At 39.4% G+C, this 16,219-nt stretch overlaps 1 protein-coding gene across 6 annotated transcripts in view; it reads left to right on the forward strand.

Moving 5' to 3' along the window:
• Nucleotides 1-16,219, forward strand: part of nav1b (neuron navigator 1b) — a gene marked incomplete at its 5' end in the record, with an annotated part of 81,664 nt that overhangs the window by 47,237 nt on the left and 18,208 nt on the right. For all 6 annotated transcript variants that reach the window (XM_082534509.1, XM_082534507.1, XM_082534508.1 and 3 more), the window contains 3 exons: nucleotides 11,838-11,988; nucleotides 13,363-13,663; nucleotides 14,929-15,688. In XM_082534509.1, the coding sequence (XP_082390635.1) occupies nucleotides 11,838-11,988; nucleotides 13,363-13,663; nucleotides 14,929-15,688 (1,212 nt within the window). The remainder of the gene's footprint in view (nucleotides 1-11,837; nucleotides 11,989-13,362; nucleotides 13,664-14,928; nucleotides 15,689-16,219) is intronic.

A 16,219-nucleotide genomic window follows, 5' to 3' on the forward strand; every position in this document is an offset into this window, starting at 1 on the left:
ATAAACATACCAACACCCTTTGGTGTAGATAACAAGCTAATCCAGTTTCTGAAGCAGGCGCTGCAGCACATGCTCTAATTTATTTATTTATTAATTTTTTTTACAGTATTCTGTGATGCATTTGCATTTACTCCACATCCCCTGTCACACACTTACAGTTCAGCTCATTGAGAAGCTACCAGCTCTTGAAAATAGATCAGGCTCCTCCCGCGTAACCATGGAAACCCACTGAAAATCGACTGTAAGGAGAGGTGCCATTTCTGCTCCCCTTTCAGTAAGGCCCCAGTTTTACATTTTCATAAAACGTATTGATCTGAAATGAGCACCCATATAATCAGCTAAATATGAATGGCACATTGAGAATGTCAAATCACTAATGCAGTTGTAGTATGTAATACTTAGATCATGTAAAGAAAATCCTGAAGGCTCAAGAGAAATGGGCTAGAAATGGAAAACTGAGTCAACTGTAAAAATTATAAAACAAAAGGCATGTTGTTAAGACTAACTAGTCTAATGGTACTGCAGCAAATTGGTCAAGGTGTAATGGATATTGATTAATCGACACCAGGGAGCACTGCTTACATAAGATGTTCACAAAGACCGTTATCACTGCTACGGTGTGTCTTCATCATCAATAACCTGATACATAAGTCAGTCTCCTCATCAGCTCCAGCCTTCTTCAGACAGGAGAAGTCTGAGAGAAAGCTGCAACATGTAACCTAATCATAAGCTGGTTTGTCCTAATTTAATTACAAAGAAAGGATACATACCCTCTCTAAAGACAAACAAGACGATCTGGGGATATACAGGTACAGTTCTGCTGCTTCTATTTGTCACCATTCTAATCTTAAGCCATCCAACAGTGCAGTGTTCACCTACAGTTAATGAAATATTAATGACTTAACACTTCATAATCAATGTTTGTACACTGATATTTTACACTCTGTGGAACAAAGACAATCTGGCAGACTTTGCTGTGATCTAATCCATCGTTTTTGTCAAATCACTAATACAAAGGAGATGGAATGGCATTATTGGATTTCTGAGCCCTATAGGAACAATGAAGTCTAGCATCTCTAGCTCAGCAATCCAGTTTACTTCAATTTAATTAATTTAAATAACACCAAATTGCAACAACATTCACCTCAAAGTTCTTTTTACTGTAACTTAAAGACCCTAAACGAATACAGAGGAAAATACAAACAGTCAGATGACTCCCTAGCAGTTGGTGACAGTGGGAAAGAAAAACTCCCTTTTAACAGGAAGAAACCTCCAGCAAAACCATGCTCAGGGAGGGGCACCCACCTGCCATGAAGACAGGAAAAAAAAGACAGTAGAAGAAGAGAGCAAGAAACTAATAATAACTAATGATTAAATGCAGAATGGTGTATAAACACTTGAAAAAATGTGAGTGAAGAAGAGACACTCAGAGTATCCTGGAAAAGTGAAGCATATCTTCTAATCATCCTCAGCTTCCTTGCTTTGTCATCTCAGTTAATAGTTTCAGGTGCTGTTTAAAACATGAGGTAATTTTATAAATTGCGGTCAAAAAGAATGATCAAGCAGGCTGAGCTTTAAAGAGGCCCTACCTTGTGATTTTGAAGTTACTACCATATGGACACGCATGCTCTCTGTGTTTCTTAGCCAAATCCACCCTCACTCGACGCATCTGGTTTCAGAACACCAAGATGGCAATCCTGAAAGCACTTAGATCTTGTCTTCACCTCCTCTTCTCCATTAGGTATAGATAAAAGCACTGTATGAATGTGTGTGTGATTGCGCAAATGAGACTTTTGAGTGCTCAAAATTTAGTAGAGGTAAAGAAGTACCAGTCCATTTCCCATTTCTGCAAGTTTTCTTCTTGACTGTTCTCTCCTAAAAGGATGTTTACATTCAGTTACAACTAAAATTGCCATAATTACATACAGTGTAATAACAAAATTGTACATCATTTTCCATTTTGTCCTCAGTAGACTCCATGTCTGCTTAAAATGTTGGCTGGCAGTGAAGCTAACAAGAGTTTTTCTCATTTCACTAGCACTACTCAGGAAGTGAGTTGCTGTGTTTCAGCTTACATTAGTGTGTTGAGCTGGCTTCTTATTTAGGCTTGACCACGTCAGGAATCATAAATGTTTCCTGCGGCTGCCTTCTTCACACCATATTGCCAGTTTTTAACCATCACTTATATGCTATCATCCCGTTAAAAGCCATATTTTGAGAGGCTGGTTTATGAGTGGACCAGTAATCACATTATATTGATGGCGGTTGTTTCCGTATCTGGTATTTACATTATGACTCCTGTTCAGCATTCAGTCTGATTTTTAGTGGTGTTGAGTTAGTTATGGTTGATGTTTTACAGACATTCAGCTGTAGTGTATGTAAGCATTCATGTAAGCAAGCTTTTCATGTCGAATACAGATGCTCATTAAAGAAATTACGTAATGGGATAAATCAAGCCTCATTTTTGTATTTTGTCAGAAGATAAACAGTTTGAAAACCTTAAACTGGAAGAGGAGAAAAGCAAATAGGTTTTAACCTTTCGACTGCTTTCAAATTATTTTTTTTCTTACAGTAGAGCAAAGGGCACTTAAATTCAATAATGAGCTACTGATAACCACAAGAATCTGAGGTCAGTTTTCTTTTTTCTGTCTTTTTTTTTTCTTCTTGACAAGGAAAGCTTTTTATGCCTTTCCTCAGTCTCTTAATATAAGAAATAGAAAATGTGAGATACCTCACCTCTAATAAAACATAACCATAACATAACAGGAGACTCATTTTGAACTTTTGAAAAAAAAATATTAAGTGCCAGTTGTTATTTGTTGCTCTTACACATACAGTTTTCTATATTAGCTTTGTTTTTTTCAGGAATAGATAAGGAGGCTGTAAACACATTAAAATAAAATCAATACATCAAATGCAATGCGGAAAATACATCATCCAGCAGACACAGCCATCATTTGGAATCATAACTCAGTCAACCAGATTCATTTTGATCTGTCTGCTGCTTGATGCTGGGCATGTACAGTTAGTTTATCAAAGCCTTTTCACTTAAAGCAGTTACTAAACCAAAGCAGTAAGCTCTTGAGTATTCAATGCTTTAAAGCTGTAACAGACTCAGGACACTGTTATTTCTGTGATTAATTTATTTTCCCTGCTTTAAGCCATTGCTGTTAACATTATCATAAGACTTGAATAAATAGTACATAAATGGTTTTATTAGCAAATGGGCAAATCTATCGAATGTTGTAACCTCATAAATAACACAATATCATTAGAGTTGCTTCATATACGGCGTCCTGAAAACAAGAGTAACATAATAGTTTATCTCTTTCCGTTGTCCTGTGATAATGTCTTTCTTTATTACTGCTGGAGCAGAGCAGAGAAAGGGGGCTGGTTCAGCAGCATCACCCTTCTGATCATGCGGCAACATGGCTCTGGATGTGCTGCCATGGCAACCGTCTTCCACTGACCCAGTGATGGGACTGCCTTGTGTGTCAGTGTGATAGCTGCTGATTTGATGTATGTGTGGAGGATGTGTATGTGCATTCTGTGCTGGTTTGTTTGAGATATGGCAAGAAAGGGTGAACGAAATATGCAAAGAAAAAATGAGAGAATAATCGATAGGCAACGAGAAGCTGATGTAACCACCAGATTGTTTTATATCTGGCGTTTTTGGGGGACAGGTGCTTGTATGAAAGGGCATTGTTTGTATTTCTGTTTGCATTATTGGATGATAACCGTGATTTACTATGAAAATAAATGTGGGGAACAATATTTTTAGCTTTTTTCCCCCCTCATTCGGACCTTTGGGCCCTTTTAAATACTGAATATATGTCATTGCTATCTTTGCCTTGCTATATATTGTGGGATAAAAACACCATTTCCATGGTTAAAGGCTTGGCGTGTGTGAAAGTGAGTGCAGTTTTCTAATTTTTAAAACATTTCACAGCTTTATGGAAACTATGTGTGTCGGCAAGTACATTCTCTAATGCGCACAGGGTTTGCTGCAGTCCTCTGATCCTGGATAGATGCCCATGCTAGTCTGCATTCAATTTCACTTTCCCGACTGGGCTGGACCTTTCTATTGTCACCAAGTGCTTCCTCGACAGTTGAGGCCTAACACGTTTTTTAAAACCCACTTAAACACATTTGCTCAAGAGTTGGTCTTTGGCTTTTCTATTCTGGTTCCCCACAGGCATTGCTGGTATTACAGTTTAGTGAGCTAGCACTTGGAGTTTGTCATTTATGGGCTAGAGCTCAATAAAAAGGGATTTGATTTGATTGATTCTGTCTACTACACACATTTTTAAGCTAAGTTAATTTGAATTTGTTTCAAAATGGTTAACAGGGAGGCAATAATGGAAAAAAGCAATCTCCATTATACTGTCTTTTGTGTTACTGATGAGTAGGACAGATAAATAGTGCACTCATTCTTCCAAAGTCAGCAGCTCGAACGCATCTGGGGTCAATATGGAGCTCGTTTGGTCACTAACATACTGACTCCCCCAACACCAGTGTACTTCCACCTTCACCATCGTCCTCAGCCATGTGAATAATGGACGATTATTGCAACACCCGGGGACGATGACTCATCCGTGTATCATGTCTGCGTGTGGTCGTCTGGGTGCACAGTTTGGATTCAGACGGTGTTTAAACTCAGCCCCAAGTGGAAAATGTGATACATCAACGTTTTTCCCCCCACAACGGTATGTTTAAAAACGGGAATCTTATGGCATTTGTTAATCTGTGATTCCCCACTATATATATTTTTTCAGAGTGGGAGTTGTCAGATTATCCGCTTTTGAATATGACTGTTGAAGAGTTCAACTCTCCTGGTACACAAGTTGCATTACTCAGACAGTAAGCAGTTCAAGATCAGAGTTAAGTGCCATATTAATAAGAAACTAAAAACAGAGTGCAGGACAACACAATGAAACAATACAATGTCATAATACCAGCACAGCACAGATTTCCACACTATCAGGCTGTAAATGTGGCACCAAGAGGACTGAAAACCTCAGAATTAGGTGTGGCGTCTATATTGTTTGCCGTGTCTTTGAGGTGGAAGTCTCCTATGAAGTCGATGGAAATGGTACATTAATTTTCCAGTCCAATAATCCGATGACAAATACATTTTCTGGGGATCTGAAGAGATAGGTCAGCTGCAGTCTCTGAGACGGTCAGTGATGCATCCCAGGCCCATTTGCTTTACTGATGTGCCACTGCTCTGTGCCGAAGGCTGCCCAGTCCTATTTGCGTAGTTATGGTCAACCTCAATACAGATCAGAATTGGGGGCTGTGAAGATCTGAGATGCATAGCTTTTTCATCTGCAGTCTCTCTGAATGAATGATATTTAAGCAGACATAAATCACTGAACACAGAGCTGTCTTTCTAAAGCAGTTTCCCACATTGTACTTCTGAGCTGAACGCACACAACAGAGGAATGTCGGCTCTTTCTCGCCATCAAAGGTCTCAAAATCAAAGTCCTGCTTTTTTCTAAATGCCAAGTGGTGCCTCATTTTAAAACACAGCTGCAGAGCATGTACATTAAACTGTAGCCATAGCAGGCACAGCTTGAAATCATTGTGCCTCCTGCTGGAAATCAAATGTCATTGCACCACATTGCTGGACTCACAGCTTTCTTTCAGCTCTATTTCTATCAGTCTCTTTGACCATTACTGAGTTCACCTACTTGGATACAGTGCAGACTTATAATGAAAAGCTACCATAATGCTGACTTCGAAATGGCTTTGTGGCCAAGAGCAAACAAACTTTGGCATTAGTAATGTTGTTTTGACTGAATGGGACCAAACTAGTTGAGAATGAGAACCCTTCGAAAAGACTTTGGATCTGTTACAGATTTAAATTGTCAGTTGTTTACCTGTCCGCATACTTTATGCTGCTGATGGTTTATTACATATTCTTTTCCCTCAGGGGGAAAATACTTACATGAACTCTTATTATGACATCCACATTATTCAGTTTGCTACTAATTTGGATGCCAGTCTTTACTGATGAATTCAAACTGAAGAGACCTCTCGCCACTGACAGAGATAGAACCTGTTCATTTCTCATCAGTTTTTAGTCTTGCACAATGCAACACACTTTACTGCACCAGAGAAATATGGAACAAATGATTTAGATCAAATATCACAACAGTAGAGGTCGAATCCTGAAAATGGTTTTCTGCCTCAGTAAAAAAACAAGGTGCTGCGTTTCTCTCAGATGGGTTTAATCTGCACTTTATGAGTCTGTAAATACTTATGGTGGCATAATTACTCAATAACTTTCCATGTAAGCAAATGTACAAAGGATGTTTCTTACACATGCCATGTGGTTATCAGTGCCGGACAGCTGTTACTCTACAGCACAAACATGACTTCAAGGCTTTTTGGATGTCATCTTGTTTATTACCACTGTGGCCTGGCTGAGATAAACAGGAGATGTGAGTAACACACGTCTTTCTTGCACCGTAAACAGTTCAGATCATTTCACTATTTTAAGCAACAAAATAATCATCAGTGTTTAGCTATTTGAAAGGAAAGTTTAGAAGTAACCAACAGGTATTTAAACAAAATGTTTCATGTTGTTTGTAAGCAAAACGCAAAGGGCCACAGTCTGAGAAGCTTCTCTATCTACTGAAAAGCTTCTTTTCAGTAGATAGAGTCACGGATATGAAAAGAAGGAGACAGACAAGACAAGATTTTCTCAGGTTTGAATCTCATTCTGCTAAAGATATTTTAAGGGATGCCTTTATGTCTGGGAGTCAGGCTGACATCAGTATAGCTGTTTATTTTTCACAAAAAAACCCCCACTGTCCTTTAAAATCCCATTCAAGCTGGCTCTGAAATATTCCCCAATGTGGAAAATCTTTTTTTTTCTGCATGTCCTGTATATTTGTTTTTTCCACTTTTTGAAATTAGCAATGATTTATTGCCATGTTGCATATAAAGTGTATTGCTACTGCATTTCAAATGTAAATGATTTTTGTTAGGCACACACTGAACTGATTTGTAACTGATGATGTGGACAGGGTGTGTGGGGCTTTCTTGGTCTATAGAACTGTTACCTCCTGGAGAGGTTTACAGAGCTGAGATCTGGTGAGATCATCACCTCTGCCAATGAAAGGGGGAGGGAGGCTTTTCAAGGCTACCCATGCCTCAGTGGAGGTCCTTGTGTCATTGTGGGCTTGCGGTTGCACTCACAGTGATTCAAGCCTTACCTTGGAATGACTTTTTTCCAACTAGGCCTTAGAAGTTAAACATCTTTAAGGAAATTCATCATGATAATCTTCTCCTTAATGTAAAAAGAAGTCAAAGTATAGAAATATCTGTTTACATAGTCTTTTTAAATTCTTAGTCCTTTTGTAAGCATGTTTAAAAGATTTATTTCAGCTCTACGATTGACTTTGTTAGCACTGAAGTCAGTGGATATGAGTGATTCTGAAGTTTTATATGAACAATAAGCACCATTCAGCAGTTGTTGGATACTAGAGAAAAGAGGGACTCCAAAACAAATTTACACCAAGACACACTTAATATACATCAAGATCACCCTGATCTCATGACTAAAGTGGAAAATTTCCACTGGAACACGTCCTTGTAAATTAAACCAATTTTTTTTCGACGCAATCAATCAAAATTATACAAGGAGCTTACACTATTGCATTATTTACAGCACCCCATGTTGCTAAAAGCAACCTCTCAAATCTCCCTTCTTGTTGTAGGCCTAGTGGCAGTGTATCTATAATATGTAGCTAAGCTCATTAGTATTAATGCTACGCGATATTGTTTATGCTGCCATAATGGGTAAGGTTCATGGAATCCATCAGAGAATTAAGAAAGTCTGCTCTCAGCCTTACTGCCAATTATAGTTGGTGTCTATTCATTTTACTGCATTTGGAAGGGGGGAGCACAATGGAATGCAAAAAAGGTGAATCATTTATGCAGTTGGGATTCGTGCATATTTAATGTATTTTAAAAAAACATACTTTTTTGGCTTATGCAAAAGACAAGAAATGTTTTGAGTCTGGTATTTAGTTGTTGTACAATTGGTGAAAATCAATATTGCTATTATTATTATTGCTATTATTAACACATTCACTGCTTCTGATAATGATACAACAAAGTGAAAACTGTTTTTAAAAAGAACCCGTGCATCCATCCAGCGTTTATTAAAAAACAAAACCAAACAACCAACCAAACAAAAATGCTCACAGTAGGCTCTGCTTAAGTATAGCCTGCATTATCTGCCTTTATGACTCTAATGGGGATCCTAACTAACAAAATGAACATATTGATATATTCATTATGTTTGAAACTAACATAAACTCATCTGCACATCAGTGAAGGGTTTAGAGAGGCCATAGGTCAATGGACATTGGTGGTGGTTTTCCCACAGACTTGTAAAATCGGATTTTTTACAACCAGAAGCGTCGCCCCTGCTGGTTATTAAAGTTCAAAGCAATCGTGAACTGGGCTCCACTCTTCAGACCTTGCAGCTGTTTCCATCTTCTATAAACCCTCTCAGGTTTTGCTATGCATACCTGACTTTTAAGATGTTCTTTATTATAGACATGAAAACTAAAATTCATATTTTAGAAGAAAAAATGATAACGGTACTTAGACTCATTGGGATAATCTTTTTTTATGGTAATTAGCGCTTCAGGTGAAGCAGAAACATAAATCAAAGTATCCGGATTACATGGGGCGAAGTAAAGGATTACACCACAGGGAGTAATTGGAGTTGCCATGACTACCACTCCGCTCCACGGCAATTGGTCGTTGTCTCGCTGAGGACTGAGCAGCTATCGGGGTCTCTATGATCTCCTCGTTCGTTTTCTTTTTTTTGCCTTTATGGGAGGGGGTGTTGCTTGAATGCTGAGAGACACACTACTTTTCCTCTCGCTGAATGAGGGAACAGGGGTCTTTGCTTGCGGAGTGACTCTGCGCTCACTCTAAAGCCGTACAAGTCACAAATGAGCGGGCGTGTTTTGGTCGGTAAAGTGCCACCGCTGCAGCCGGCGACACGAGCAAGGAGGACTTTCCTTTTAACTCCAAGGTAATGTATCATTAATATTTAATCGCCGTTGGCACATTATCTGCCTTTATTTGCCCCCGACGCTAATATTCTGTTTCTTCGCGAAGAAATGAAGCTCTTCAATGGATTTAAATTCTTCTAAATATGACTTTATTTTCGATCATCAGTGTAATATCATAACAGTGTAATCGATGAAATCTAATTAATATATTATTTTTAATTATTTGACTTTGCCGTGCCGTTCACCTGTAACATTTTGCGCCATGAAGTTAAATGTCACGATCAGACATTGTTTTTGCAGTTGAAGTTATAGCATCTGTGGAAAAACAGTTTTATTCTTGGAGGACACGGGAGCGCTGCTACCACAGCTATCTGTATAATGAAGGATGTCTTCACCACTCATTCAGCTACAGTCATGCGCTCCCAGGAGCCACATCATTATTCTTTTTTTAAGCCGAAACTTTGCAGACACATTGCCAAATTGACCTACAAGATGCTTCCTCCCTCCCATGTGCTATTTAATCTGATATGATATTTACAATATTATCAAAGGACGGTCCCTGAGAAGCCTGGATAGCTTTTTAATCCTAAAAAAATTGATGTATTTTTTGTTTTTCTTGTTCATCCAATCCACCATAGGTTGTTAAATCTACTTCCAGCTCCAGACAGTGACTAATGTCCACACTGTGCTCTGCCCCACCAACCACCTCTCAATCTTATTAAAACAGAAGAAATATTCACACTATTGCAGCTCACAAATCACAAATGGGCTCAAATCAGATATGCGTAGGAGTTGTGCCAGAGAAAACAAAATGTTAATTGCCACCCAATGTATGAAGTATGCACTACCCTAGCCTACTCCCACCCTCTCCCTGTCTGGATTTTACCTCTGAGAGCAGACAGCTTGACTTGTAATATCAACAGCCCACAGGCCCTCCTGCCTCTTCCTAGGCTGACATCCCTGTGGGGTTATTCATGGCCCCTCTGTCGCCCCTGACAGAGGAGGTATTGTTCAAACATACCACTAACATCTGTGCCTAATGTAAATCATGAAACTTTTCTCACTGTTATTCTTACTGGTATGTAAGAACTTTTTCTAAAATCCAACATTTATTTTATGTTACACTCTTGTTGTCAAGAGGTCACATATCTGTGGCCACAAATCACTTTACTAAAACGCTGCTTTTATACATCAAAAAGCCTTAAAACCAGCACACAGTGTCAAGAAAAGCTTCTTCCCTGTTTTACAGCTGTATCTATAACTCAACTCATGCCATGTGTTTAAATCCATTCTGAATGTGTGTATAAGCCATTTTTGTCTCCCTCTATTTTCCTGTGCAATTCCATGTTCCATGGCTCTGCTAATTGCAGACTGCAGACCCACAAAGAGCATTTTGAGCTCAGTAGGGAAACCAAAGAAAGGGAAAAGAACTGATTCAGCTCAAGCAGTTACTCTGCTTTTAAGAGGCATATTAATTTACCTTTTCCACTGTGCAACATTTTTGAGCGCCAACACAAATTTGATTACCACCTGTGGCTGCCAGTGGTAATGATGGGGAACATAATTATACCAAATATGAGCTGGACTTGCATTTAGCTCTCTGGAGATACCATTTTTAAGTTCACCATGGCATCATTGCTCTTCTAAAGCACTTCTTTTAAACTTCCCACTCAGATTGAACTGTTTTATCCTGTGATGTTTTGGTTGACTGAGAAGCTTTTTCTTGAACTGTATTTTCAAATATGAATGCACCCAGAGACCTGATGCCCAGTGACCAGTTTCTCTGGGGTGTGCAGGGACTGCCCGTCCCTTCTGGCCTCAGGAGAAGGGCCAATGTGGCAGCATCTGTTTCAAGGCGAGACAGGACTTCATTGAAGGCTGTTGGGAAGGGTCATGCAAGGTTCAGGAGCCTGTCACTCTGATTTCTGTCATCCTGCTTCTTTTGAGCATAACAGACTGTTTTCTAAACACTGAACTATCAGTCGCAGTACTTTTTATTTACCACGATTCATCAGCATGTCTTGAAGCTGTGCTGAAAAACTACAAAGAGTGCTGTCCTAGCTGTGCTGTCATTACGATTTATTACATTTTTCTGACTTAAAATTTACTGCCCAAGCTGACCATTTTATTATGATTGCTAGACTGGAGTTTCCCCACATGAGTTGTGGTGCAGTGTGTTTAAAAAGGTTTATTAGCTGCTGTGAAGATTGTGAATGGTGGGGTTTGTGGATTGATGAAAGTTTCAAACGGGCATAAATTTTATGAAGTCAAGAAACCCAGGGAAACAACTATTTGATGACGTCTCGTCTTATAATTTGGCACTTTGTGGTAAAACACAGTGTTATGATACACAGCTCGTTTGATAAATTTGAACTGCCACAGATTCTGGATTTGTTAAAATGAATAAATTGTAATTTGCACTTTTATTAAAATATATGGGACTTAACAAGTAGGTATGGCTTTAAATCTTATTTTTGAAGTTCCGAAAGACAGTGTTGATGTATGTATACCATAAATTAAAGAAATCTTCTGGATATACGCCTGACGAGGTGTTCACCATATGGTCTTGAGCTCTGATGTGTTTGTTAAGTCAAAGCAAAATAGCCAAGTTGGAATTACCTGTTTGTTTAAGCATGTGGCCTCTTCCAGAGATAGCCTGCTGAAGGCAGATGGACAAATTAATGTTGCTGCAAGACTTATCTTCTCCTCAAACACAGAGTTCTGCAGCTTTTCGTGCTTTACATTCACACTTTCAGTGGCACATTTTTGCTAAGTGGTTACTCTGTCTGGTTTCAGTTGGGACGAGAGCAGCTCCATTAGCAGTGGACTCAGCGATGGTGATGGCGATGGCTCGGAGAATCTCAGTTCAGAGGAATTCAATGCCAGCTCGTCTCTCAACTCCCTCCCAAACACACCCTTGGGATCAAGGCGCAACTCCTCTGTTATGGTTAGTGAAATACTGTACCGGCCTGTAATACAGCATGTGGCATGTGTTCTTTCCCACAGCTTATTTTGTTTGTAGCAAAAGATTGCTAAAGATTGCAGCTTAGTTCTTTACTGAAACCATTTCCAAAGCCACACCATGTGATTTAGTTTGTTGTGTGTTAAAGGCAATCCTTTGCTTTGGCAGAGGCCACAAAAGCCACTACAGAGCTTACCTTGTCACGGTACACACAGCTCTCTCCTGCTAGTCAGAAAAAATGCATGTGGCGGGAGCGTTCCTCCACTCATGAATATTTTGGGGCTTCACTGTGCAATCATCATCATCATCATCATCTTGCAGAGTTGCTAGAGTTTTCAAATGCGTCTAGTTAAGGATTCACTGCATCTATCACACAGCAGAAGTTCACTAGCTGAATTAGGTGACCCTGGCTGAAGAACCAGAATTTGAGTACCTAGTGTAATTGTGACTGTCACCATCGAAGGAATTCCAGTTCTTCCACTATTACTGCACTTCCACCTTACTGCTTCCCAAGGCTTTACTTATAATGCTTTTCCCAAAGGAAGGCGGCTGTGTTGATCCTATGCCCTGCCAAAGAGCAACCTGTAGTTAGTCCAGGACTGCTTATTTACTTGTATACTTGCCTTCATATCTGAAGGCCTGGGAGATAGTTGTCTCTCCACATAACACTGTGCAAAATGAATGCAAAATATTAAGTTATGAAATTTTTATCAGCTCTTTTATTGATGTTTGTGAAGAAAAACCTATCAGGTGCCATGTAAGTATTCCATTCCTAAAGGATGTTCTGTTAAATTTGAAAAGAAATGAGCATCAAATTTGATTTGGTTAAGTGGCCGCACATTCTACCTTTTTCATAGGTAAATGTTGTGCTTTTACTTACTTAGAAATTGGTCTCTTGGAAGAAATAAACACTAGAGCTACTCAATGTGCCATCTGTCGCTCTATAACAGGATAATATGGTGCCAAAAAACAGCATGCCCAATTTTGCCCTCCGTGCTACCTCCTCGGTGCACCACATGATTTTTCTATTGTTGTGTAGCAGTTTTTTATCTACTATATAGCCCTAAATTACAAAAATAATGCTCTAGCTGTCCTCTGCTGTAATATTTTCTTTTTTACTGTTTAATGTGTTGATCTAACTCTTAAAGTGTTAAATCCTTGGACATGTTTTTGTTCTTTCTTTTGTCTCTGTGGGTTTTTTTTTTTTTTTATCCCCTTGGGACGTATCAGTTTATCTCTCCCTCCTTCCCACTGGAATGCAGCTCAGATGGGATAAAGATTACAGAGAACAGTCAATTCCATAGATAACACAAACCATGTCTGATGGTTGCCCACATTGTGTCCTTCCTCTCTCTACAGCTCCGCACTGATGCAGAGAAGCGCTCTCTGGTGGAAAGTGGACTTTCTTGGTACAGTGAGGATGGCAAAAGCACCCATAAGCTTGGTAGCTCCAGCTTTGACTCAGGAAGTCTCAAGACAGAGGCACCAAGCAAGTGGAGAAAGAAGCCTCCAAGTCTTAGTGAAGATTTTGGCGGTAAAGGGGAACTGAAGAAGCCTCAAAGTTTGGGTCAACCAGGAAGTTTCAAGAAAAGCAGAAATCCTCCTGTGGGTGTGACCTCCCCCATCACCCATACCTCCCAGAGTATGCTCAAAGTCGCAGGTGACATTTTCTTTTTAAAAACTTTTTTTTTTACTTTGCATCTGCGTGTATTTTATCCCTAACCATTATTTCTTCTGCTCGTCTCATGTAGTAACTTGGTGTGTGGCCAATGTTCTTAAATGTTTATAGCTTTAACACTTATACAGTCTATTATCTCACTTTTATGTGGAGTCCAGCAGTCCATAGCAGTTTATACAACAGTTGATGTGAGTTTGGTAACAAAATAAATACAGAAGTTTACTCCTAAATGTAAGCTAGGCTATGATTCATACATACGTTTAAATTCATTTCACTTAAATAAAGAAAGTATTGCAGTTTCAGTTCCAGACCTTCTATTATCTTAAAGCAAAGTGTGTTACTCTACATGTCTGCAGAGGCACTGCCTTCCGTCTGCAGCAGCTTTTTAAGTGTCCTCTAATCCCTAACAAAACAAGCCATGATTAAATAATAGCTTAGATTTGAGTTCCAGTAAGAACATTTGGCTGGCCTGCTTTTCATTTTAATTTCCTCAACCTAATTTTAGCTTTAAAAATAGTAAGTCGTTAAAATTATATCCAGTTCTGTGTAATTTGGCTGCAGGTTGAAGGTGGAAAAAAGTTCTCTTGGCTGTTGTATTTTAAACCGTATACTATATTTGACAATGACTCCATAAGTTAGCTGTTTTTCTATCTGCTTTCATGAATGTACTGTAACCTGAACTTTAGCTACTTTAATGCTAAAGTTAAAAAAAAAAAAAAAAAAAAGTAAGTAGAAAAAAATATCGGGGTTTGACTCTTTTTTTGTCCAATATACCCTCTTAAAAATGATTTACTTCCATTTGTCTTAGATGAACAAATAAATTTAGTTGGTTAATTCACTACTATAGGCTTTAAAATATTGTTAAAACTTTACTTTCCGTCGTTTTAAATAAAAGTTTTTTTGTGAGTCACTCTAAACATCAAGGAACACATAAAGGTTCTTTTAGTGCAGACAGATGTGTTTTGTTTTATCTCATCAGTAATAGCAAAAATGGCATGCATTTCTACTCTCATGTGGTTTGCTAGCCCATAAATATCCCTCAACAAATAACCACCCATTTATTTATTTGAATACTTTCTTCTGACAGGGTGTGATTATATTAAGAGGAAGGCTATGGTCACTGTGGCTGAAAGATAAATAGAACTAATCACATTCCCCCAAATTCCTGCTGCTTTTATAAGTATTTAAGTTATTTAAGTTTTTAATGTCAATGTAATATGTTTTTTTCTTTCTGTCTGTCTAACTAGCACCAAAAAGTGAGAAGCCACTGGACAAATCCAAGATTTCCATCAGAACTGCTGGTCTGCAGCGTTCCCGTTCAGATGCTGGCAGAGATCATCATGGAGAGCACCGCAAGCCCCCTTCAGGTCTAGTTAAACCCACTGCTGGAACCTCCTTTGGCTACAAGAAACCACCAACAGCAACTGGTACAGCAACCGTCATGACAGCAGGGGGTGCCACCATCTCTAGTGGCTCTGCTACTGTGGGAAAAACCCCCAAGTCATCTGGCATCCCTGTGAAACCTGTAGGAGGAGGAATACCCTCGGGTAGAAAGAACAGTTTTGATGCCAGCAGTGAGCAGAGCTTCCTGGGGCCAAACGCCCGAAACAGCATTCAGTACCGCAGCCTGCCCCGACCGGCCAAATCAAGCACACTTAGTGTGATTGGGCGCCCCACAACTCGCCCTGTCAGCAGTACAATTGACTCTAGTCTGCTGTCCTTGAAACCTGTACCCATAACTTCTTCAGGCCCCAGGGTTAAAGAACCAAGTAGCTCCAGCATTAAAATAACTAATCGAACAAGTACTGGCCCAGTAAACCAGACAGACCGAGAGAAAGAAAAGGAAAGGGCCAAAGCTAAGGCTGTGGTTGCAGACATCGACTGTGCTTCGCTAAAAGGAGAACACGCACCATCCGAATCAACAGGAGAGTCTTCCGTGAAACTGCATGGCCTGAGACGAACTAGCAGCAGCAAATACCCCGAACTGTCATCACCCACCATACCAAGGTTTGTCATTTTATTGATGTTCTGAGGGTTTTTATTTTCATTTTAGTTCAATTCAGTTTTATTTATATAGTGGCAAATCGCAACAACAGATGCTTCAATGCACTTTATACCGTAAGGTAAAGACCCTACAGAAATACAAAGAAAACTGAGAAAACCCCAACAATCATATAACACCCAGTGAGCAAGAACTGTGGTGACAGTGGAAGGTGAAACTCCCTTTTCACAGGAAGAAACCTCCAGCAGAACCATACAGAGACATGCAGTAGAAGAGAGCCAACGATTAATAATAACGAATAATTCAATGCAGAGAGGTGTATAAACACATGAGCGAAAAAGGTGACTGAAGAAGAAATACTCAGTGCATCAAGGGAATCCCCCAGCAGCCTACAACTATTGCAGGGTAACTAAGGGGGGCTTCAGTGTCACCTGGTCCAGCTCTAACAATATGCTTTATCAAAAAGGAAAATTTCAAATCTAATCTTAAAAGTAGAGAAGGGTGTCTGTCGCGCCAACCCAAACTGTAAGCTGGTT

This window comes from Aulonocara stuartgranti (assembly GCF_965226115.1).
Source record: "Aulonocara stuartgranti genome assembly, chromosome: 5".
In the NCBI taxonomy this organism is placed as follows: Eukaryota; Metazoa; Chordata; class Actinopteri; order Cichliformes; family Cichlidae; genus Aulonocara; species Aulonocara stuartgranti.